The sequence below is a fragment of the Coregonus lavaretus genome (assembly GCF_964263955.1).
Source record: "Coregonus lavaretus genome assembly, chromosome: 32".
Taxonomy (NCBI): domain Eukaryota; kingdom Metazoa; phylum Chordata; class Actinopteri; order Salmoniformes; family Salmonidae; genus Coregonus; species Coregonus lavaretus.
The window spans coordinates 13,450,771-13,474,211 of NC_140019.1; the positions used below are offsets into that span (position 1 = coordinate 13,450,771).

General features: G+C 39.2%; 2 protein-coding genes across 2 annotated transcripts; one reads left to right on the forward strand and one right to left on the reverse strand.

Annotated features, from left to right (window-relative positions):
• Positions 1 to 2,736: 2,736 nt before the first annotated feature.
• Positions 2,737 to 5,347, reverse strand: LOC311107332 (zinc finger protein ZIC 3-like; the record flags this gene model as incomplete). Its single annotated transcript, XM_084149816.1, has 3 exons — positions 2,737 to 2,919; positions 3,272 to 3,435; positions 4,357 to 5,347. The coding sequence occupies 3 exons, from the start codon at positions 5,345 to 5,347 to the stop codon at positions 2,737 to 2,739; spliced, it is 1,338 nt and encodes a 445-aa protein (XP_084005942.1).
• Positions 5,348 to 15,276: 9,929 nt separating this feature from the next.
• On the forward strand, positions 15,277 to 19,343 carry LOC311107389 (zinc finger protein ZIC 5-like; the record flags this gene model as incomplete). Its single annotated transcript, XM_084149883.1, has 2 exons — positions 15,277 to 16,237; positions 18,703 to 19,343. 2 exons carry the CDS (start codon positions 15,277 to 15,279, stop codon positions 19,341 to 19,343), a joined length of 1,602 nt encoding a protein of 533 aa, XP_084006009.1.
• Positions 19,344 to 23,441: the final 4,098 nt, after the last annotated feature.

The following is a 23,441-nucleotide window of genomic DNA, read 5'->3' on the forward strand; positions in this document are numbered from 1 at the left end:
AGGGTTTTGGTTAATGCAAATAAGGTTGTTTAGCATGATGACTTATTTTCATTCATTTGAGTTTGATACCCTATATGATTTAATATTTGCGAAGTAGCCTACACACAATTCATCTTTCATGAGACTCCTCGCTTATAAGCTACTACAACGTTTTTCAAACTATTTCTCGCTGTAGTGGGCCATACATACATTGTCAACGGTCAGCAGCACTCAGCACATGCATGCGTAAACCGACTGATATGGTGCTCAGTGGTTACATTTGGCAGCCTGACTAGTATGCTGTATGACGATACTTTCGCGCTAGCTTATGTCCTCATTTGACTCACTCTCTTGCCTTGCTTTTTAGTAGTTGTTTGTTTGATAGTTCTCACGTTGTGATCCCATTTAAGTGGCACTTTCATTCCCACAGGCGAATGTTTCGCCCAATCGCACCTCCTTTTAGAAAGCACCAAGTAGGCTACAGTCGATAACTTTTCCTGTCCCTCTCTCGCCCCAGAAACAAGATGCTAAGATGGCGCCTTCCTCAGTGTCAAGTTCAAGTAAAGTGCCGAGTCTCACAGACTCGAAGACAAATAAAACGTATATATGATCTTAGCAGAGAGTAATACAACAATGACAAAGAATGATAAACGTCGCAGTCTGTTATTTTTCATTATTTTTTAATTTCAGTCAAAATTTATGTTCACATTTCTTCATAAATAGTTGGTAAAACAAACAAACCAACAAACAATAGCCTACTTTAAAAAGTATAAGGAACCTTTGCCTATTTCCGCTAAATAACAAATAGGCTCGCTGTTGTATCATCGTTTGCCTCGATTGTGGCACAGTGACACAGTTCATCAGTAAAACATTTTGCTTTTCAGGAATAACTTGGAGCGTGACCCATTTCTCCCAGAAAGTGTTACAACATCACATTCTAGCTGCGTTTATACATCAGAAATGTGCTCTGACGTCAGGACATGGGGCATACGGGTTGTGGGAATAAGAAAAAACGTTTTTCTTTTAAATTAATGTATAGAAAATAGTATATAAAACATATATTCCTTAAATTATTTAAATAAACGTATTTTATTTATCACTGTCACTTACGAGGTACTGTTTTTACATTTTGTAGTGCTGGTGGTCTGAAATCGTTCTCATAAGCACAATATATTTTGTGGTATGCATAAGATTCAATTCTTGAAAATAGGTTACAATGCAATGCTGTAATTCTTTGTGCCACTGAACATATTTTCCCCAACCCACATATATCTATTAGTGTTCCCAGACTAAATTGTGTTCACACAAAAATGTTTTCTCGACAGCTTATTCACACAAAACAAGCAAATGTATAATCAAACGTTTCTATATGCAACACCACAGTACTTATAACAAATAACACGCTTAGTTTCACAGAAGAATTACATTTAAAACAATGCAAGCTGACAGACAAAAACACTTTTATTTTGAAGATACTGTGTTGTGACAGTTCCATTGTTGCCGATGCACACATTTTAACATAGGCCTACTTGCACAAAGACATTGTTGGAACTATAAATGACTGCCATACTGGCTCATATGTTTGGGTATTTGACCCGAATTTGAAATACTCTAAATACTGCCACCTTGGTTTGAAATTCATGAATGAACTAGGTATTAACATCTGTAAATGCGACGAGTGCAGTAGCTGATGGATCGTTCGAATGTGTACTGAAATTATGCTACAATTGAACTCTACTCTCTGATTCTATCAAAGTAAAATACACAAAAAAAATCGTTACTTTGACCAAAAGGATATGGACAGAACCGTTTTATATAGTTTACCAACTCACAAGATTTACAGAATTGATGATTCACATGTCAATGGTCTCACAAGCTAAACAATAAGTGATGGAAAAATGTGCATTATATAGACATTCATCATATTTATATAGACGATATCTTAGATCCAAATAAGACACATATATTGCTTAAAAATAAGATACAATCGCGATATTGGCGCTTTAGAGTTAATCACTTTGTTCAATGTTAAATTGGTTATGACCCAAATCTGTACAGTCTTGTTAGAAAACATTTCCATAAATATCTTTACGTTTCAGAACTTATACCCATAATTAAATTACAAATTGATAAATATGGCAGCATGGATATGTATTTACAACGTTATTAACAAAAGGCAACGTTATATTCAACGGCAACAATCGTAACCTAATACCACATTTCTCCACCTGAAAACGGACATTGACAACAGATTCGACCCCATCAAACAAGGAAATACATTCACGAGTATATATTTATTTATGATTTATTTTTTGTTCAAGTTCAAGACAAAGACTTTGGCACGTTTCTTAAGACTGTCTGAAGTTTTAACAATCAATTGAAAGGCGACAGTAGTTTGTCACCATTATATAAAACACCGTGAAATATTATTCCTTTTTCCTTTATTTTTAAATACAATTTTGAGAAAATACATAAAATGAAAAATAAAATAATCATTTGAAATCTGTAAACTAAAAAATTAAAATAAAAAAAACATTTTATTTATTCTTAGAAAGTATTATTTCATTATTTATGATTTATTTGTTTTCTTCGACCTCGGAATAAAAGTCAAACCCCAATCCTGAGAAAGGACAAGGCCTGCTACTGCTGGCTTGCTCTCATCTCCTCGTGTTGTTCCAATCCAATTTTGTGTACACGTTGGTGTGAGTTTTTAAGGTTTCCTTAATCTTGGTCCACATTGACAGCCTGGTTATGACTTCAAACATACCATTCATTAAAGTTGGGTGGGAGTCCATCGCTGTGCCCGGACGTGTTTTGCACGGCTGACGGTGGTGTTTTTGTTGGGTCTTCAGTGTTCGCTGATACCAGAACTGGTGGTGTGGACGACTCATATCCAGAACTTGCTGCTGGAGACGACTCAGAACCTTGAGACTCGTGTACCTGTAATAATAATTAAATAAAACAAGAGGAGTTGCTATGATATATGCATATGTCTATAGGCCCTATAGCATGAAGAATAACGTTGAATATGTTGCACACACTCAACACAGCTTAAGTCAATACAACTGACCCTTTGATCTATCAAATTGCTATTGCATTGCAGCGCTATTTGCTTCTCTAACTTAGCCTATAAGTATTAGCTTAATATTTGGGAAATAAATATGCATTCTATTACACTCCAAACCAGTGAGATAGCAGTGATGCTGTTTGGGGCTGATTCTTTGATTAGCCCTGGGTCAAGGGAGTGTATTGTGTTAATGTGTGTTTAAGGTGAAATTAACACGTTAATTACCTTCATGTGTTTCCTGAGAGAGCTGGGGTGCGTGTAGGACTTGTCGCACACTTTGCAGATGTAAGGCTTATCAGAAGTGTGCACGTGCATGTGCTTTTTCCTGTCACTGCTGTTGGCGAAGCGTCTGTCGCAGCCGTCGAATTCACACTTGAACGGCTTCTCACCTGCAAAGATGGAATAAACACAGTTCAACCCCTATACACAGTAGAGTGATAAGCCTACCATCCCGACATAGGCCTATGCAAGAGTTGATAGTGATGCTGGCTTGATTCACCATCGATGAAGTCTGCCCTGTGAATAACAATAGTGCTCTGTGAATAGCAACAGCATGCATGATATGTTCAATACAGGCCTACATTTGTTAGGCTACGGTCGGATAACCTAAATTACATCTCAAAGTGCACAAATATGGATCAGTCAATGCTATTATAGGCATTTTTGATGTAGTATATATCATTTGATATTACCGTTGTGTGCTTTGTCGTAGTGTGTTTAAATAGGGTCCAATGTTACAACCCAACTGCTGCACTGATTTGTATAGGATGGAGTAGCATATAGCCTAGCCTAGTAAACAAGGACTGAGAGTAACGGGCCAGACTCACAAAACCACACTGTGGGTAGTCCGTCTAAATGTAGTCCTAGTTAAGCTAATTCGCTCACACTTTAGTTTGGGGGAAGTATGTGTCTGTCTCTCCCTTAATACACACAATTTAACTTGATCAACACCTCGATAGCGTGCAGAATAGCTTCTCCGATCGAGAAATATGTCAACACAATACAACATCAACATATGCACGTTTGATATTGAGATGTAATTTAGGTTATCCGACCGTTCAACAAATGCAATATTCAGTGCGTAAAATAATATTATATTTTCGTTCCAACATATTTCTTATCCCAGCCTAAATTACAAACCAAATTGCGGCCTTCACTCGTTCTTGCATTAGTCTATAAAATGCAACAATCTCTCAACATTTGCCTAGGCCTATTCTTTTCCCCATGCACAATGAAAACAACAGGCCTATGGATAGGCAACTTTAAACGTGTGGCTGTTGTTTGTCAGCAAACTTGAGGAAAGTAATTACCTGTGTGTGTTCGTTTGTGAATTTTCAAATTTTCCGACCTGGCGAATATTTTCCCACAACCAGGGAATGGACAGGGGAATGGTTTCTCTCCAGTGTGCACTCGAATGTGGTTCACGAGTTTGTACTTGGCCTTAAAAGATTTCCCCTCTCTCGGGCAATCCTCCCAGAAGCAAATGTGGTTACTTTGCTCGGGGCCGCCAACGTGTTCCATGGAGACATGCGTCACCATCTCGTGCATTGTGCTGAAAGTCCTTTCGCAAGTCTTTTTGGGTCGGTTCATCTGGTTCTCATCTATCCATTTACAGGACATTTCTTGCTTTATGGGTTGCCTCATGTATCTAAAGAAGGCCCCAGGACCGTGGTGTGTCGGCACATTCATCCCCATATTCATCCCCATTGGATGGTTGTAGTTGTGGAGCTGAGCGCCATAGGGGTCCGTCCGAGGGCTGGCGACCGGACGGTACGGATCGGGTCTTCCAAAAATGTCCCCGCGTAAACCAAGATGTATTTGACTGTTGACTACATGTCCGCTTGGCGAAGTGTGGCTCACGCCCTGGTCGTGGAGCCCTGAAAACAACAGATGTCCAGGGTTATCGGAGATTCCAGGAGGTCCGTGCAGGCTCCCAGCAGAAGCGGCAAAGATCCCATGCTGGGCACTCGATGCAGCGGACTCTCCAACGCCACGGTTTCTGAATAGAAAGTCCCGGGTTGAATTGAACGGTCCGCCGCCGTACGAACCCACCTGTCCGCCGTGATGGTGTCCCAGGGCAGCAGCATATCCACTGGCTTGCGGGGTAAAAGCTGAAGTCTGGCTGGAGGTTATATCGTGAGCCACTGGGCTGAGTTTGAAAGCTGCGGAGTGGGATGAATCAGCGAAGGGATTAAGTCCCAAACCGGGATCTCTGTTCCCTATCTCATGGTGCCGCGGTGTTCCGAAACCCCCCACTCCTAGCGATGGGAACTGCGGACCGCTGTCAAGGAGCATAGTCATTGGGCTCAAACGAACTTAGAAAACGAAATAAAAGAAAAAATAAACTGAAACCCCAGGTTAGTGGAGCTCACTCTAACCGTGAATAACGGGCACCCGATTTCAGTGCGTTGAAACGTAGAATAAGATTTGTTTTACTGTAAAAACACCAAAACAACGAAAAAACAATCCTTCGCTTACAGAGCGAGGAGAAAAACTCCCGTTACTGGGATCCGTGAGAAAGAGGATCAAACTTCCCCCCCTTTCCAGAGGAATGATGTCCTTGGACTGATAAAGTCAATCACTCGCTCCCGGCACATAAATGAACTCGGGAGGCAGTGCTACGACGCCCAATGAGAGCTCAGCTACCCCTTTGGCACGTGACGCCAAAGAAGGGAGTTAATTGGCTAGATGTCTGTTGATTGGCACGGTTTGCTATTGAAAATGGCAGTTCATCTCAATGGTTTATTTTGATTGGTTAGTGCAGGCATTATTTTTCAGGTAAGGTATCGGAGCACTCTCTCGCTTCAATACCATGAGCATTATTTATTTTCCGTGATATAACGCAGAAACCGTTGCAAAATTTGGCTAAACACTATTATAAGCTGTAAATATTAAACCAGAGGCCAATAGTCATTGCAAATGTTTGTTGTAGATAGGCCAATGGGCTATGAAATGCAACAAAGTTTCTGAAAATTGGGTTCTTTGCAACTTTTGGAAAAAGTATACCATTATCCAAACTTCAGATAATGACCAAGGCCTTTCCTTTTTTATTAATGTCGAAGAGTTCAGTCATACCAAGAGCATGCTGTTTAATCAACAAACACAATTCAGCTTCTATGCAGAAAGATAACACTTTATTTATTTGGTGCATTTTGGTGGGGCATAATTTTGTAAACGTTTGCCTACATGTTTCTGAATAGTTTATTTCTAAATACACATGTAACACAATCATTCCAGTTTACACTATCTATCTATCTATCTATCTATCTATCTATCTATCTATCTATCTATCTATCTATCTATCTATCTATCTATCTATCTATCTATCTAGCTATCTAGCTATCTATCTAGCTATCTAGCTATCTTTTTATCTGAGCATTTTGGTTCTTATGAACTGAGAACATGAATGTAGTTGGCAGAGATCCGAAATGTGGCTTTCTTGAAGCCGCTTGAGAAAGGAGGGGGTCATTTTTTTGCAAAGCTCTAATGGGTGTAAGACGCAAGAATAAAAGACAGAAAGAAAGATGGCAGTAATTGTAATATCCTGAGATTTTTTGCTTATCCAAAAATTCGTGCCATTGAGCGAGTTTCACAGGGTAGCCGCTGACGCTGCAGGACACATAAAATCTGATCAAGTTCAGAGACGCGTTGAGTGCTTCAAGCGGCGCTTTATAACTCCAATCCTTTCACATCCCTTTCCCCTCAATCTGTCCCAGGAAGGAGCTCACATTCTTTATTTTAGACATCTGAAAAAAGAAAAAGAGAAAAATCTTCAAATCAGTCCTTCAGTCTGCTTTCGCCCTCCACCCCGCAATCATTCCCACAACATATTCCTCTTCGAGAATAAGTATTTTAAATTATAAGGTGAGTTTTCTTATTTATGCAATATTTAAATTGTTGAGGCTACTTTTTTTTTTAAAGGAAAGCAACCGTGGAGTAATTGTAAGGATGCTGTGGGGGTGTGTGAATCTGTGCTTTCCTTGAAAGTCAGCTCGGGACACTTGTTTATGATATTCAGAACTTTAGTTGTTTCTTGTGGTAACTTTTTTAAGAGACATGTTCATCATTTACTCCTATCAGTCATGTTGTTTCATGAAAGTTAAACGTTTGTGCTCCTTTTAGAGCAGATAGATCTCAGCTGCGTTCCTAAACTCAACAAAAAACATTTTTTACGGAAAACGGAATGATTCCCTCTCCCTCATTTTTCTCCCTATCGCGCGCGCTTCCTCCCTCCCTCCCTCCCTTCCTCCCTCCCTCCTCTCTCGCTCTCTCTCTCTCTCTCTCTCTCTCTCTCTCTCTCTCTCTCTCTCTCTCTCTCTCTCTCTCTCTCTCTCTCTCTCTCTCTCACACACCCACACCCACACACATACACTCACACACTCACACACACTCACATACACAAACACTCTTTTACTCTCTCTTCACTCTCTTCTCTCTCTCTCTCTCTCTCTCTCTCAGCACACTCACACACACACACTGTGTGAGAGAAGGAGAACATGCGTTAACTGTGAATAGCCTTGAAGCTTTAGAGCATGAGATTTATGGAGACCTTTGTGAACTTTCACAAGTGACAGGCAGTTAAGTTTTCTTAACTTTTCCTCTTCGATATTTTATTGACTTGTTGAAACGAAAGGACTCTGTAAGGTTATTATATGTGGTATGTTCACAGTGAGAGTGTTACTATAAAATGATTAACGATGAGAAGCACGTGCACTCTTGTCTCTACAACGGAGCACACAATTCAATTCTATCAGCAACCAACTTTGCTGCAGTATTAGGAGTCTTGGAGTTTAGACTATGGCAAGAGAGGTTCACCGACCTTTGGCCTCCTAAGGCCTCGTGTGTTGTTACAGGTTACTGTCTTCACCAAATAATCAAAGCAACTGTTGCTAGCCGAAGAGAGCCAAACACAGAATGTGATGCAAAAAACGACCTACAGGAAGGCCTACACTCTAATGTTCTTGAATTTCAGACGAATACATTGATTCAGATGCGAGCATTATCTACAACTTTGCACAGCACCACATCAAACGTTAGTTTATTTATATTACATTTACTCATTAGAAAATACTATAGCCTAGTTGAGTTTCCAACAACACCTTTCATGACCTATCTGGTTGTACCATAAACCAAAAAAACAAAGTTAAGTTATCCAATTTTGCCATGTTGATGTAACAAACTGAAGATCACATACAGAGGGATGACTGGACTTACTATCACGATATTTAAAAAAAATTACAATCACTTCCGACGCTTCTTTTAGAATGATCAAAGCGTAGGCCTCTCAGATGTCACCAAGATTATACAATATCATTAATTGTTTTGGTATACTCAAATATTTCGAGGATTGTTGAATAAGACTGCAAACGTAACCTACCACTTTTGCCTATCTACAAATACTTTTTTAAGAATACCAAAAGTTGTTTCTGTTGCAATTGTAACAGAGTAGGTCCTGATACTGAAAACTTGGCCTGTGTCTTTTGCCCTCAATATATTGTTTCTCAACACTGTCGTTCAGTCTGTATTGCCAGTATAGGCCTAACATTTAGCATTTTTTATTTTTTTTGGCTGACATAATTTATTGTTGTCTCCTCGTTTGCATTTATGGTGCAGCCAAACACTCCTATTTTAAAATTTGAAATTGTAATGCATGGAGTTCTTTTGCTTTCGTTTGTTGCTTGCAGATACATTGATATACTATCTCTTCATGATTGTACATTATAATTTTTCACCAATCAACCGCAGACAGTGGACTGTCTCAATTTGATTTGTAAATAATTTATGGCTATTTATTGCTTGCTATGCCTTACTTAAGTGTTATATTTGCCAAGGTAATTCATGTAGCTTTAGCGAGGAAATCATTTTCGAAGATGGTTGCAAGCTCATAATATTTGTCCTGAGCATGCGCATGAGCTTCTCAGAAACACTATTCTGGTAGTCTAATATTTATCAAGACTATTGCTTAGCTATACAAATCGCTCTCTGAGTTGATAATGGCACCATTGCTTTGATAATGAACAATTAATTAGTCTTGCAATTCAAAGTTCCTGCAGAAAATATACCTATATTATCAAATTTACCTGGACACATATGCAATTTATATTGGTGTTGTGTTTAGGACACAAACTGTGAGATAAGCCTAATGCACTTTTCTTATCAACATTATCAATGAAAACTATACTGGACATGGTAAACAAATGATTTGATAGCTCACATTTGAAATATTTGACAAACTATTAAAATTCCAGGTTAATGTAGATGTCTTTGTGCAATGGCTGTCCGTTATTAGCATGGCTGGGCCTCTCTCAGACGTGTAGCGGTGCTTGAGCTGAAGCCGCCCGTGCAGTAGCCCACGACAAGTTTATTGAGGAAACTTTCCTGCTCAATAGTTAACCCAATAGTCACCAAACTAAAATATTGTATATCATTCACCTTCAATGTTAACAAATTCATTCCTAATCGAATATATGTGTGTGTGTGTGTGTGTGTGTGTGTGTGTGTGTGTGTGTGTGTGTGTGTGTGTGTGTGTGTGTGTGTGTGTGTGTGTGTGTGTGTGTGTGTGTGTGTGTGTGTGTGTGTGTGTGTGTGTGTGTGTGCAAATTTGTAAAACTACCCAATCTCTTGCTGAATTGAATCACAGCATAAAGATGATTTATTGCATGATCAACAGTAATTGAGTTAGTCTTCTGTTATCTACATTAAGAAGTTCAAATGAAATGGGAAAATGGTGTTTAATACACTAGCAATTTAATGGACTATTGATATGTAGTGTTGATGTATTGTTTTTTGTAATGAATTGCAATATTTGTAGGATTTTAGGTGCACTCATGTTTCAACCAATCTTGTTTTAGGGATGCATGTGGGTATGAATCTGAAAACATAGTAAGTATGCTGTTGCAAGTTTTGACACAGGTTGTTATTGGAAAATATTGTAAAAAAATACACTTTGTGAATACAACAACAGATTTTTGCTCAGCTTCTGGGAAAGGCTTATCTTTTCACCTCTAAATCAGCAGAGCGATAAACCAAGAGAGAGCATCATATTACACTTCAAAGTTGAACTGAACCCTACATCTTTTCTTAGAACAGATTGGACAATACACAATGGATATATCCCATGGGACTATAACAAATGGGTATACTTGTTCATGCACTCATATTTATAACACCTTAACCTAAGGTCCAGTCCATTTTGGGATTATTTCTGTAGTTTGTTATGGTTAGAAAGAAAGGAGAAGCTCTTAGAAACTTTGTAGCATTTGAATGCTTTGTGTAAGTTGTTTATCGTCCCATCATGGACAAATGATATCACTTGACCTCTGTTTGTCCATGTTAAAGACACAAGTACCCCTTCTGCTACTCTGAGGCAGCCAAGGTCATGAAGGTCATGTACGATATGGAGGAGGAATACAGTACAAATCTGCCAGATCTTCCAGGCATTAGCCATCAAGTGGGATGGAATGCTTCGATTATTTCCTGCAATTTTTGGGGGACTAGTTTTGAAGTTACATAGATGCACCCTTCGCTCAAAGATACACCTTTTTGTATTAATCAGTCATCCTCTTTCAGGGTTTGTAACCTGTCCACTGCTAATGACATGTTCTACGCAGATGTTAATATTGGAAAGACACATTTCAGACATGATAGTTCAAGAAGTAACTGTACACGCTTTGGTGTTTGTGGTCAGTTCAGTCTACTACAAGTTCAAGACGTGCACCATTGACTGTCTGTTGGCTTTTTAATCACGTCTTTGATATGGTTTATCAATATGGCTAATTGACTCCTCGCTGTGATTTATTGGAACATCTGTCTGCCAATGGCTTCACCCCAAACCTCTTAATTCATCTAAATTTCATGAAGTCATGACAAGAGTGCAGTGCCAGTGAATATTCTCATCCATTATCACATTATTCACACACACACACACACACACACACACACACACATGGATACACACACACGAATACACACACACACAGATGAACACACGGACACACACGTTAATACTCTCACACAGGCACACACACAGATACACACACACACGGATACACACAGACACACACACAGAGACACACATGGATACACATGGACATACACACAGAGACACACACACACAGATACACACAGAGACACACACACACAGATACACACAGGGTTACACACACATGCGGATACACGGATACCATTTATCAGAGAGTCAAAATGGTCTAAATCACACAAAAATGATGACCTATGAACTTACCAGTTCTTTTTCATGTGCTTTTTTTCCACCTCGGCTGGTTTTAAATGGGTGCATATCAAATACATGAAGTGTAATAAAGGTTCTGAGCAGAGTAGTTTGTCACTTACTTGGGTATGATTCCTGTTGATTACCGTATAGGACTACGTAATAACAGGTCATGAACAATATGCACAGCCGTGCAATTTACTGTGCGCTGAACAGAGGGCCCTTTCTAACATGGGCGATGGGTGCCATTTTAAACAGCATTCGATCATCGCAGACACATTGAGAAAGCTAAATAGTGTTAAGTCTAGGTCAAATCGATTAGGTTATTGCACTGATATTCAACTGCTGTCATAATATATATATAATATAATATATGAACAACCATTTACAGCATTTTTGTGTTCTTTGAAGCCAAGTGCATTTTGATTCTGCTGAGGCTATATGCTACAACTCAGGCCTCATAAGCCACTGTTTATATTCTATGGCTGTGTATTTTGAATGTGATCATCCGTATCATATCATATGGCCTGTTAGCCTTACATGTATCATTCTACAATTAATGCAATCAATATTCTCAGTGTGACACTACTTTTTTGTGTTGATAGTCACAACTTAGCTGTAAACTGCATGTCTTGAGTTAGCAATCAAAGCTATTACACATGCATACTGTACAGTTTTGCTTTTCTGGGTACTATATAGCTACTCATATTCAAATAAAACTACTAACATCCTATGGCTGTCAACATGCCAACTGCCCCATAACAAGTGCACATGATCTGTAGGCTACTACTGTACTACTTTAATCACACTAATACATTTTGTACTGTGCAGAATGTTTCAGTTTATTGATGACCAAGGCATTTCTTTGGATTGTGGATTTGTATACTGTATTAGTGAAACATGAATTCAGCTTTAAGTAAGTCTGAAGAATTGTCTGCTTCATAAGCTGGATTGACTCACTTCATTTTGACAGTAGCCTATATCACTTCTGTGCAATATTTTATTTATTTATTTTAGTGTCTATACCTATTTTTCTTCTATTTTTATGCGTCAATTTTCTTCTTCTTCTTCACAAAACACCAGACATAAACCACCAAGCACCACCAATGTTATTTTGGCTTTATATAGGCTAGCTACTTATTTTGATTGATTAAATTGAAGAAATCGGGCGTTTGACATTCAGTGGCTGATCGCAACCTAAAAGCCATAGGCCACCGCATCAACACTCCCAAGTTTACGTGAAATGTTCAAGGACACAAGGTAAAGATGTCTGTTGTTTATGCGTATGTTGCATGTAGCTATTATTATAAGGAAGTCACGCGATATGCAATGCCAATATTCAATAAATAGACAGAGGATCTGAGAGATAGTGGGCCTCAACGAAAGTTGATGCAGAGACAGATGGCAATGGGGCGTAATTGATCATAATCCCGTTTTTGTCTGGTTTGTTGATCTACTTTTTGTTTTTACAATTTATTTGGAAACGAAGACATCCCCTAAAACCTCGATACCCCGGTGTAGACTCTTGTATAGGCTACAAATTACTATGCTAGTGACTAAAACGTGAAGTTTTCCAGCATTTTTGTTCGGAAATGCGCCAGGTTAAAGGCCGACCAACATGAGCATGCGTTACAGTAATTACAGAGTTTGACCAAAGGTGTTTGTCTATGTCACGGCACTTTATGTCAAGTGGGCCTCACGCTCCCATTGTCTGGGCCTAGTCCCTTGAGTGCGACGTCAGAACAACAATGTTGAAACTGGACTTTGAAAGTTAGAGGACAATACAGTCTTGAGAAATAATAGTTGACTAATTAAATCTACATTCGATGTGCACCTCTGCATCCAAACTAATCACAAAACGGCTTAACGGAAAATATAGGCCTACTATAACCTAACGAAGACGCATGGACTATTACTTTGGGAACATTGGTTTATTGGCCTGTATAATTTACAACTAAAACCCGCTAAATACAACTCTAATCCTTTGGCAGGATAAATTACTGTTTGAAATGTGTTTGCCAGATAGATGAGTTGTTGCAGCATCCCTGCATGGCCTGAGTTGCATCGCTGCAGCCTTTGGAGAGATACTTTTCACAATAGTCATATTCTTCACTGTTATTTTTCTACAAGTGACAGATTCGGCTTGTTTTGAACACCTACAAATAATTTTACATCATAGATTGTTCCCATGATGGTAGTCTACATGCATAAGACATGAAAGAGTGCATACCCTTAAGGCGCTAGGATAGCCTATATGAAAAATGTGTGGACTCTAACTGTAAGTCGCTCTGGATAAGAGCGTCTGCTAAATGACTAAAATGTAAATGTAAATGAATTGCTATGCCAGCAGTTACAGTTTGACGTAGTTGTGTGTCTAGATATGAAGAAGGTTGACCTTGTTAAACATGCTCGTTAAATCAGGTGCTGTAGCATGACGTGAGAGAAAATCCAATCGGCTTAGAGTTGTCAGCGAAATTGAGAAGTAGACTGGCAAGAATGGAAGAAAATGAACGGTTTATGGACACGTTTATGGAACGCCATTGGAAAATCAATGTATGCCTATTCGAATATCAAGAAATAAATTAGACGTTTTTTCTCTGCAAAATAGTTAGTAAAAATCCGTATGCAAATTGTCTGTTTGTTTTGATAGTGTTGTTGCCCTTTTACCTTGAGGCTATAAGCTTGTAACCCACCATCCATGTACCCATGTTTTAAAGTTGCTTAACTCTTTTGTTTAGTTAAATATAGTTGTTGTTGTACGCCAGATGTATTGATATGTGATTGATTTTGGTATTTTTAGGGTATAGGGCTACTCTTCTCTGTTTTTGTCTGCAGCCTTACCCCACTTGGTCAGGACTGAAAAGCGGAATTGTAAAGGCCCAGTGCAGTCAAAAACTTGATTTTCCTGTGTTTTATATATATTTCCACACTATGAGTTTGGAATAATACTGTGAAATTGTGAAAATGATGATAATGCCTTTTTAGTGTAAGAGATGTTTGAAAAGACTGCCTGAAATTTCAGCCTGTTTTGGTGGAATGGAGTTTTGACCTGCCTGGTGACATCACCAGGTGGTAAATTAGTTAATAGACCAATAACAAAGAGAGTTCCAAACCTCTCTGCCAATAACAGTTCGTTTTCTCCTCCCCACTAAGACCACTCCCAGACAGTCCTAGCAAAATTATTGCTTTAGAAAATGCTCTATGCTAAGATGCTATTTTTGTAAATTTTTTACCATTTTAAATTAAAACAAACACAGTAAGATAATTAATTGTTACCCAGAAATGATTTGATATTGAGATATAAACGGGTGCATTGGACCTTTAACCTAGAATGTATTTTTGCAACCTTTTCCTTCCAGTAAAATAAACATTAAATTAAATTAAAAGTTCTGACATTTGATACTTTAACATTGGATTTGAATATCGTAATTGTGTAGTCTATTAGACTTCCACACAAAATGTCCAGAAATGTCCAGCATTTGAAGACATTTATTACATTTACGTTAGACATTTACAAATAGGCGGTTGTAATGTGGCGCCTAGAGTCAAAGAGACACCAATATTTGGCAGTGTAGCCTATACCGCGCACATTTCAAAGCATTTTCTATGAGATATTTGAAGACGGAGTCGTGCAGTGAACGCCTGCGTGTCCCTTTTAAAACAAACCCAGCGCCTGTCAATCATACCACATTCCAACCAATCCCAAAGCGCCTTTTTTTTAAAGCAGATTTGCCTGCTGTGCTTTTATATTGCACCATGGCCTGTTTCGAAGCATTTTTACTACCACGGTTATTGCCACAAATCAAGAGGGCAAAGTGAACGGCATGGGAGTCACACCAACTTTAACGAACTTGAGTCTGGTTCCTGCTCCTGCGAAGTTCACGGCCAAGAATTTCACATACAGATGATAAACAGCAAAGAAAATGGAAACAATATTTCTAGGTAATTCTTGAGCACAGAATTGGTTGGTTTTGCAAACTCACAGCCAAACTCACAACAAAACATGACAACTCTTTCGAGGTTTAGTGGCTGCCTTCTTTCTTGCGTCAACCCCGGGGAGAGCAATACTGAACCCAGCGTGGTGCTGCCACCTTTGGCAGGGGAGCACATAGGGCACCCCACTGGCAGTTCCTTAAAGCTCTGCCCCTCGCACAATTTGCGAGACTATCCCGAGACGAGGTACAGTGCATATGTTGACCATTCGGTTCCCCATTTTGCAGACTCTGGATACCCCAGCCACCGGTTAGAGCACAGCCCTAGGGGCATTATCATTGGAGCCAATCTTTCTGGAGCCGGCATGGCACCCGTCACTGATCAACTGGCATCAAGAAGTAACCAACATGGTGGAATTGGAACGTACCGTGACCTGCCTAGCTATAGAGATAGCAGAAGCCACGCTTTTTTCACCGCTTATCACGAGCAGGCCCATGGCTCCTCCGACGCGACCCGAGACCTCTCCGGTCAAGTGATGCTGGGTCTACCTGGGGACCTCCTCACCCGGACGCACCCTTACGGCCAGAGCATCAGCGGTCCCAGGGGAAAGAGCCAACAACTTGTTTCTCAGTTCCTGGGTCTCTACAAACCGCTGAACATGGCAATTCAACGTGGAGGGGGTGATGCTTTCCTGAGGTGCTCCAAACAGAACCTGAAGCACGAGCTGGTGTGTAAGTGGAGTGACAGCCAAGAGGGGGCTGGGAAGCAGCCCTGCGCCAGAACTTTCGGGACTATGTATGAACTTGTCACCCATGTGACAGTGGAACATGTCGGAGGACCAGAGCACTCTGAATACGTGTGTCACTGGGAGAATTGTCCGAGGGACAGAAAGCCTTTCAAAGCGAAATACAAGTTGGTGAACCACGTCAGAGTCCACACAGGGGAAAAGCCATTTCCCTGCCCTTTCCACGGCTGTGAAAAAGTTTTTGCAAGATCAGAGAACCTCAAGATTCACAAGAGGACACACACAGGTATGTAACTATTAGTGTCAATAATAATAAAGATAATAATAACAATAATATTAATAGTAATTAGCTAACATAAAAGCTTACAAAATACATCAAATCAATGATTAAACTTGCCAAAACGTTGTTTCTTTTTTGGGGACTAAATTTACCCTCTGAGAAAATGTTGATAACCTAATTTAAACCATATTTGAAATGTTTATATTTTACTAAATTATGTTATTATATAAGGAATTAGATTGTGAGAGTTAGATTGTGTAAGTATAATGGCACTATAGTAGCATTTTATAGTGCACAAAAATATTAGAAAAAGCTAAAGCAATTCTTTGAACAAACTTTTGATTGTTTTGAATGACAGTATATGTCACTGTCTGCCATGCTAGATCTTTGATGATTAAAATGTACATAGCCTATTATGATGATGATGTTGGGGAGGCAGGTAGCTTAGTGGTTAAAAGCGTTGTGCCAGTAACCGAAAGGTCGCTGGTTCTAATCCCCGAGCCAACTAGGTGAAAAATCTGTCGATGTGCCCTTGAGCAAGGCACTTAACCCTACTTGCTCCTGTAAGTCGCTCTGGATAAGAGCGTCTGCTAAATGACGTAAATGTTGATGATTATTATAAGGATTATTATAATATTTTTGTCTGTGGATGTCATTATTTATGTTTTTGGTGGTGCTGTTGTTGTGGGTGTAGTTTATTTAATATTGTGATTAATTTATAGCCTGTCGTGATTGTTGTGGGGTGTAGTTGTACAGGAGAGAGGCATAAGCTAGTGCTAATAGCGGGACAGAAGGCCTGTAGTGCTGCAGCTACAAACTAGTAGTTTTCAGGCCCAGTTGTTTGGGTGCTTCTCCCACTCATTCACTTAAATAAATAAATAAATGCCGGGACACCGGAGAGTTGTACCGGAGAGTTGTGACGTAGCTTTTACGCTTCGCTCAGTTGCAGCCCAGTAGGGACGACTCCTCTCTGCGCGGGCGCAGGAACAACGCTGGAAATGCTGTAGTAGCAGAACACAGCAGCCAAGTAGGTTATGAGGTATAGACAACACAGTGCCTTTGTAGTCTGATCTCTGCTAAGTTTCACAGAGATCAACAGGATTTAAATGTTAAAGTGCAGTGGACATTTAGCTCGTTGATAATTGAACACTGTTTATTTTGATCTTTTTTATTTTTTATTTAAAAAATAGTCAAATGATTCCCTAAAGATAAATGTAATTTGGGCTAAAATAAATTAATAATTATGTCGTTGGTAGCCAGAGTTGTCTAAATCAACACAATGAGAAAAATCATCAGTGGCAAACTTCTGTGGTAAGAACCCTTAAATATTATACATGCCAAAAGCCACGTTATAGCAAACATTGATGTTAAAATGTACGTGCCAAAATGTATTTCGAATGAATGATTATTATGGTGTCAATTTAATTGAATAGTACATACAGATGCATGTATGGAAACAGTAACACATCACATTTCTAAAAAATGTTTGTCTAGAAATAGTGAAAAATATTATTTTAGAAATACATTTTGGTTTGGTGGGACTTTTTGAGATGAGAAAAAATGCTGTTTCACCATATTTTGCCATATAGGCCTAATCGGAATTTCAAGACTAGGCCTACCCACACTAATTTCTCTGTAGTAATATGACTTGTGATCTTCTGCCTTGTTTACTGGATATAGGACAGAATTGTTCAAACATAGTTTTAGCACATTAATAGGACTTGGGGAGATCGAGCGTTTGACAAAATCCTTGATCGAGGGTTTGACAAAATCCTTGATAGATGATGGGCCTATTTACTGCGGCCTTGCCCTCTGACTGTTGGGGTAAATCATTGACGATATTAATAGAGTTTCACGGGTAGTGTAAACTTCTATGGGAATTATATTTTCTACATGTTGCCATGTTGATTATCTTCATGATTATCTTCATCATATCTCGACAGATAAACTTTTCGACGGAAGTGTCAGTTGAGATTTTTTGGGGGCATTTTTCGTGTAGATCTTATAAGATAACCTACAGTTTCCATTGAATGTTCATTACACTTTGTGCAATTCTACCTTTTATTCGGGGTTTAGGCCTACAGTCGAAGTTCTGGGTTAGGGGTTAGGTTAAGGTTAATATTAGACATAAGGTTATGTAAGACAACACAATTGTGTTAAAACATGAGCAAATGTAGGCATTCACGTTAATGGTTATTGCACATTGGCATTGCACAGGAAAAACTGCACCCAAAACTAAAATAGACATGACTTTATTAACATTTTAGGAACGTTTTGGAATTAGGCCTATAGCCTGCACACCACTTGCTCATAAACTCAACATGTTGATTATTTCGATCGTCACTGTCTTGTTTATGTGCAAATGTATAACAATATAAATGTAAGTTTAGATGAGTTTACAAACCTAGAGGTTGAGAACACATTAGGCACCATATCGTAACAAGCGGTGATTTCTCTCTCTGCATGTTTAGGTGAAAAACCTTTTAAGTGTGAGTTCGAGGGCTGCAATCGGAGGTTTGCTAACAGCAGCGACCGAAAGAAGCATTCTCACGTGCACTCCAGTGATAAACCCTACATGTGCAAGGTCAGAGGGTGTGAGAAGTGTTACACCCACCCAAGTTCCCTCCGAAAGCACATGAAGCTCCACTGCAAGGACTACAGCGCGAAACGCAGCGATGGGCGCGAGGGGGACGGGGAGCACCTTGCAGAGACCAGGTCACCCGAAGTAACAGATCAAGGCGAAACGGCTTCGTCCACCATCGTGACGCGCGCTCAGCCCCTCACCTCCTCCCAAGAGTCTCTATCCCCCGAGATTCGAAATGAGTCAAGTCTGAGGTCACGTTTCCATCACACATTCGACAACAGTTTGGACTACTCCTCACATAGGTCAGAGGGCCTCTTGGATCCATTGTTGATCCAGAGGAGCGGTTATAGACCTGAGCCCACCCAATACCCATGCAACCAAGCAGGCCACAGTTTCGCCCAGAGCTCCAGGACATTTTCCACTGCCTCACCCTTTCAGAAAAGTATTGTCAATGGGTGGTATACGTGCCACAGTGGCGTGGACTCTTTCTCACCAAAGCAGTGTAATAATGACATATCATCCATTTGAGTCAGTTATGGCGCCTGAGTGACGTTGGCCTACAAAACGTGGGTCTATTTTTCTTATGACATCTGCTATTCTTGGATTATATATTATTGATTGTATTTTGTTGATGTTGTAGGCTATAAAAAACATGTGCCACGTTGAAGTCATTTGTGTCGTAGTTTTGAAAACGTGCTAATATATATACACAGCGTTGCAAAATCCGTGATGGCAAGCTTTAACTGTTCTGTGACGCACAAACTCTAGGTCTATGTGTGGTGGGCCTTGAGTTGTGTCATGTGTAAGAAACGTGCCCCCTTGGAGTATTAGAATAGGACATAATTAATACAAACGCTGCCTATCATTTGAATGATACCCATCATTGATGCTTGCTATAGGATAAAGAAACTAAATGGATTCATCGGGTGTGTCTATGTGTAAAAGGCCTATGTATGACTATAGTAGCGAAAGTGTTATAAAAGGAACTATACATGTATTATTGCTTGGAAGGCTATACCAGCATATGTAAAGGACAGGTTATTCGTGGAATGTAACTGTATTGTATTGTGGGAAAGCATAGAAGTGCATTACTCATGTCGTGTTTAATGTAAGGCAGAACTTGGAAATAAAATATGAATTAAAACCTATTCTTTCTCGTCAAGTTCAATTTTGAGGCCAAATAACAAATGGACCAATGTATGTGTTCCCATGATTTGGAATTCAAATGTAATGTAATTCAAACACATATTGAGTATAAGATCTACTACACTCTTTTGTTAAATATAATGTTAAACATCAGATTAGGCCTGTACAGCTTTCAGATGCTTTGCTTTATTCCAAGAAGCATGAGTGGAGAAGGCTATAGTTTCTGAAGTGTGATCCCCCTCTCCCCCTGCATCCCCTCCCTCCTCAGCATACACTTGCATTCTTTGTTTCAGTATGGATATTTTATGCATTTTTGTATAAAATAGTTTTTCTTCGGGATCAGTTGAGAACACAATCCACGGCCTCCTTGATACAAATTAAAATGTTTAATTAAAATTCTACTGTACATACTGTAACATTAATTATGCATTCAATATTTCATTAAAGTGTCTCTATTCTCTTTGATTAAGCCCAATGCATTCTCAAAGAAAATGAACTAGTGCCGCAGTGACGCAGACTCAACGCCCTTTGTTTATTTGTGCTAGATATCCGTGCATTCACTTTCAGGTTTCTTGGAATTGAATTAGCGTTTCATGAAATACATTGCATTATGTATAGGCCTACGCTGAATTCTGAGAATCTTGGTTCGACTAAAATAGCCAACATTGAGCTGCACAATGTGTTATACACATGTCTGTACTGTCAATTAATTTGTAAAATGTTATTATGAGTGCACACTTATGAAGACATTAATCAATATTCAAACCAAATCCTTGCGCTCTTGACAGTTGACAGGTTTAATTTGATAAGCAGCAACCTAGGTTATAATAGGCTATAGGCCCATCCTTGAATGTTTTTGCAAATATCTGTTTCTGTACTATTTAGGACAAACAAACAATGGTATTGATGACATAAGTTGGGTGCTGTCTTGGCCCATGACGCATAGTGATGGCGTGGTGGAAAGCCATTACTGATTGCTGTGTGGGCAGTTGATACCCTAAACATCATAGCGTCACCTGGTCTACATTAGGGCGTGCACAGTCATAGCTTTGCCTCCAGTATAGTTTGTCTGGCCCCTTTTGCAATTCCATTCATCACACTATAGTTTTCCTCATCTCTGCATGCGCACCATGCAAGAGCACAACACCCAAAGTACCAATTTTCAAGGTTGTAGGCCTATAGCTGAATGTTATCCATTCTTTGTGATTAACTACATTTTACTAATAATTCCTCATATTTTCTAATATTATATAATTTGACCTCAAAATAAAATTGGATCAGTTTTTTAGAGACTATCAAAATAGTTTGAGGTCTTTACAGTGTGGGTGTTTCTCTGTGGTTGGGTCTGGTAAATATATTCTATTGGCTATCTTTGTCAAACTGTGAAATGTGAGATTATTAGACCAGTTTGCTCATGTTTTGAAATGTAATATATTTGTATTTAATTTGTGAAGCAAAAGTAATGGCCCCGCCCGAAGGCTCTGTTTATTAAGAAGACCTTTGGAACCAGAGGGAAATTCAATCAAAAGTGCACTGCACGAGAATAGCATTATTTCTGCACAGGGAAAATACATGGTGTTGATAACAATTACTGTTTACTATATGCAATTGACTTGTAAAGCAAAGTTTATTGTACTATATGTTTCTGCCCAATGGTTTTGACCACTGTAAGCAATGGATACCCAGTTGTAAGTGCACAGACCTGCACCATTGTTTCTCTGTGGGAGTTTGCTATGCAGTTTTGGCTGAATTCCAGTCTTGGAGGTAGCCATTCAGATGTTTGATCTGACTCCTATCACAGTGTACTTGCATTGGTTTTGAATCAGTTTGTGAACAATTCATTCCTTGATGTTTAGAGCAAGCCAGCCCTAGATATTCCTGATATAGATTGTTCGATTAATTGTTTCACATGTTGTTACAATATACCAATTTGACCTCTTTTTGTATAACGATGTGCGTGTGTGTCTATGGCTGCATTTAGACAGGCAGCCCAATTCTGATCTTTCGCCCAATTATTAGCAAAAGAGCTGCTCTGATTGGTCATAATACTAATTAGTGGAAAAATATTCGATTTGGCTGCCTGTATAAGCACAGCGTATGTTATTCCAGTATTAATAAGTCATCCATTCATCTGATAATGTTACAGTAACACAGACAGATTCTAGTATAGATATCACAGTGACACAGACAGATCTTATAAGATATCACAGTAACACAGACAGATCTTAGTACATATATTCCAGGAACACAGACATATCCTATAAGATATCACAGTAACACAGACAGATCCTAGTACAGATATTACAGTTACACATAGAGATATTAAAGTAACACAGACAGATCCTATTAGTACAGTACAACGTCCTACTGCCGTCCATCCCATACATCCTGCCTGTCTGTCTGTTGTGTCTGAACACAGTGCCACTAATGATCCATAGTATATTACTGTTAAAACTGTCCATTTAATTCCTGGATAGTTATTACTATAATATAACTAATTCATAGTTTTCATACCGAATTCCCACTGTCAAAGATGGAGTCTTTGGCACAAATGATTTCAGTCTACTTAAAAGGGAGAGGCGCTGGAAAAGCAGTGACCACAGAATTCAGCACAGCTAACTAGGCCGCATATTTGTGACATGCTGAAAACGATGCACACAATAAGTGTCGATGTCCACTTGTCTGACTGGAGAATGGGGGTCAGTAGCCATACCACCCTATGGGGGTCGCACTCACCTTGATGACCTCTTTGTTGCTTTATTCACAACATGATCAAATCATACTACCTAACGATCTAGCCTTTGCGTGTGTGGATGTATTTTACTGTTATGTGCAGTGAAAGACATGTGCAGACAGTTTATGATTGAGGAGACCATTTTTGGTGTACCACACTATGTGCTTCTCTTATTTCAAAAGAGAAGAAAGTCTGCCATTCCATACCTTTACGTCACACACTGTTCAGTTTCTTGGAATACACTTTTATATTTATAAGGGGACAGCAACGATTTAGTTTAGTCGTCAACACAGATATGTTCGAGTGTGGATTTTGGGAAGATAGAACTATGCTAAATGATTGTTTTCTGAATCATTTTGTGTCCCCCAGGCATACTATACTCTACCTCTGATGTGCAAAGCTGGACTACAATATGATTATGTGTCTCTCTGAAAGTTTGATAGATCAGAAGTGTTGTAATTATTGTCACAGCGGATATCTTTATTGATTTATCTAAAAGTAATGTTGTGCTGATGAAAGTGAACTAATATGGTGGAACATATTTTTTCCCCAAGTAAAACTGAAACAAGTTCATTGTTGATTTTCTTCCTCCCACAATGCTCCTGTAACGATGATGACATGGCCTACAGCGATGTCATGGTAACAGCTCAGACCGACTGACTGTCTGCGTTATGTTCTTAGTTACAGGATATTGAGGCTCATCACCTACAGCCTCTTGATATCAATAGACATGGCTGCACAAGCTG